Source organism: Eurypyga helias, unplaced genomic scaffold, assembly GCF_000690775.1.
Source record: "Eurypyga helias isolate BGI_N326 unplaced genomic scaffold, ASM69077v1 scaffold42236, whole genome shotgun sequence".
NCBI classification, from domain to species: domain Eukaryota; kingdom Metazoa; phylum Chordata; class Aves; order Eurypygiformes; family Eurypygidae; genus Eurypyga; species Eurypyga helias.
Genome location: NW_010256731.1, coordinates 2,769 through 5,849, shown reverse-complemented (window position 1 = coordinate 5,849; position 3,081 = coordinate 2,769). Strand labels below are relative to the sequence as shown.

General features: G+C 46.9%; 1 protein-coding gene across 1 annotated transcript in view; it reads right to left on the bottom strand.

Annotated features, from left to right (window-relative positions):
* Positions 1-488: 488 nt before the first annotated feature.
* LOC104511238 (cyclin-dependent kinase 13-like) overlaps positions 489-3,081 on the bottom strand; it is a 3,242-nt gene continuing 649 nt past the window's right edge. The window contains exon 2 of the mRNA XM_010153765.1: positions 489-1,960. Coding sequence (XP_010152067.1) covers positions 1,104-1,960 — 857 coding nt within the window. The 3' untranslated portion in view covers positions 489-1,103. The remainder of the gene's footprint in view (positions 1,961-3,081) is intronic.

The following is a 3,081-nucleotide window of genomic DNA, read 5'->3' as shown; positions in this document are numbered from 1 at the left end:
CAGTATTTGTGGGGAAAAAGACCGGGCTTTCCACACAAAGCGATGGCTGCCACTGACAAAGCGTTCCATCACTCGGTAAGGACAGGGATCGGTTAGCTGGCAGAGGAACCAAAACACTGCAACTCCAAGAGGGAGCTGAGGGGAAAAAAAAAAAAACCAAACAAAACTACGCTCTTCGTTCTTCTCCTCACTTTCAACATCTCTCACCAAGTTCAATTTGGAAATGATGATTTCATGGGATCGGATTAGGTCTCTACGTAGCCGGCCCACCAGCCGGCCCACCCGAAGGGCGGCTCTCTGAGCTGCCCGCTGCCATCTGAACTGCCACAGGAACTACCCACGGACTAGGTATTATTTCCGTATCCATCTACGAAGTACTTCCAAATTTTTGCAGACCTTAAGCTTACATGTTAAGGCACTTACCATTCAAGTAAAACAGTTTTATATAAACAAGCCTGGGAGGTGGAAAGAACATTTTACCAGAACAGTTTTTTTTTTTCTTGAAAGGAAAAAAAAAACCAACCCAAAACATCGACCGAATATTTATAAAATTTTGCATCAAGAGAAAGGTTGTGTTTTATTATCTGAAATGAGCACAAAGTACACCTTCCACAATAACACTGAAAGCAGTGCAAAGACTGACAGTGACCTTTGACTAAAGGTAGTTCTGTAAAAAGAAAAATACCAAATAAATCAGTGCCCTGCTTTGATTGTTGTAAAATTACCTTTTTTTTTTTACATAAAAGTTGGTCCAAACTTACAAAAAAAGCACAAATGTGCATAGTTCAGAAGATCTGAAAGAGTGCCATAAAAAGCTGATGTCCCTAAATTTAGCATCCACTTAAAACTGCCGAAATACAAAATAAAATTCAGAACTAGAGTTTGCGAACATGTACAATCAATTCATCTAGTTTTCAGACAGCATGAGTTTTAAGCATCTTTAATTTTTCCTACGGTATGCAAGACCCTTTTCCACATAAAAATAAAGCTGTTGAATTAACATTATTCAAGTCTGTTGAACGGCTGCTTTAAACTGCAGCTAGGAGGAAAAAAAAAAAAAGTTTTTCCAGATAAAAATGATGTGCCTGAGGAAAAACAGATACTCAATAGGGTAATCCTCTGCCTCGCCCTCTCACTGCAGATGTGCTAATGTGTCCCCTGTATCCTTGGGAATAGCCAGGCCCTTGGGCAGGAGAAGTCCAAGTCTGTCCATGCATGTGGCCGATGCCGGGGGGATTTTCCGGTAAGTTAGTTCCGTAGCTATAGTTGTGTATCTTTGTGGGCAAAGAGCGCGTGCTCTCTGGCCCCGCCGAAGTCTCCCCGCTGCTCCCCAGCACCGGGATCGGGCCGTGGCTGTATTCAAACCTATGGTCTTTGTCTCCGCTGAACAGCATGGGGCCAGCGTTGAGGTAAATGTCTCCGTAACCAGTTACGGAGCTGGGAAAGGATTCTGAAAAGGCTGACGGGGGAGGGGCACCACCAGAGTGAGATGAAGCAGTACTGTAGTTATCCAAAGACTGAATATCTGAGTTTCCGAGAAAGCTCCTCCTTTCTAATGCTCCTGATGATCCGCCTCCTATTCCATCGCTGCTGCCGTAGTGGGCGGACGAGAAGGAAGATGAGGCAAAGTTATCCTTGTAGTCTGGGCCTGGTACGTAGGAGTCTCTAGCCTGATAATCCACGCTTGTCTGTACGGGCTCCTCCGTGGTGGCCTGAGCTTGATGCTGAGCCAGCAGCTGCAGAAGCGCTGCTTTCACTCCCGCGTGAGGATCCGTTCCTGAAGAGTTACTTAGAGGCAAATGCTGGTTCTCTGTCCGATAATCCAGGTCTTCATCAGTGAGAGGCGGAGGCTCCGGCGGCTCTGGGGGACGCTGGTCTGGAGGCAAGATCCGAGGGCGTTCTGGTTCGGGCGTTCGGTTTAGAAGCCTCATCTCGGATTGCCTAACCAAATCCTCTGGACCTAAGCACACGGAAAAGACAAGCTTTGGAATGAAAATAGACAATAACAATACCAGAAAGGAAAGGACTCTTCCCTGGAATGATACAAAGGTTTGTTACTTCAATTCTCATTAACTTATTAATTACATCTCTTGGTAGTTGGGCAGATTATTTCGGAGCAGGCAACAGCTCATTTGCCTCAGGAGGGTGACGCAGGGTTCTCCTCAAAGATTACCAGCCAAGCAATTAAAGAAAAACTGTCCAAAAAAACCCACACCCACAGCCCCCCCGCTCCAAAACACAACCCAAAACTCAAGGAACACAAACTCTAGAGCATCCAAGGAGGGATCAAAAAAAAGACTTGCAAATAGGAATAAAAGTCTGGAGGGACAAAAGGCCATCCTTTCATCAAGGAATAGCAAAACTTAAGGTCAGAAAAAACATGGACACCCCACCACCCAAAAAAAACCCCAACCCCAAAACACACCCCTAAACCACTTCAGAACGTTTCTTTCAACGGCTGCAAATACCGCAGAGCAACGCACACACCACCACATAATCAAACTGAAACGGCAATCCAAAAGTATCGCCAGAGCCCTACGTTTTGAGGGGACTAGGGAAGCCACCACCACAGCCCAATGGAAACCTTCAACCGCGTGTGTTAGTGACAGGTAACCGCTCACAGAACCCGACGCTAAGAAATTGCTCTGGTCAGCATTAAAGGGAAAATACCCTCTCCCCAAAACGGGCTTTACCCGAACTCACAGTCAAAACTGGCAAATTCCATCTACGAACTTGCCAGAGGAGCCAGCCTGCTCCACCACGAACACCACGCCCAGAATAACGACCCACACAACCCTTCCATCAGAAATACCGCCGGCACTTGTGCGCCTCTCCTGAAATTGCTCTGGTCAGCATTAAAGGGAAAATACCCTCTCCCCAAAACGGGCTTTACCCGAACTCACAGTCAAAACTGGCAAATTCCATCTACGAACTTGCCAGAGGAGCCAGCCTGCTCCACCACGAACACCACGCCCAGAATAACGACCCACACAACCCTTCCATCAGAAATACCGCCGGCACTTGTGCGCCTCTCCTTCTGCACTACCGTCGTTGGACACAGAGGCGGGCGGCACGAGAACC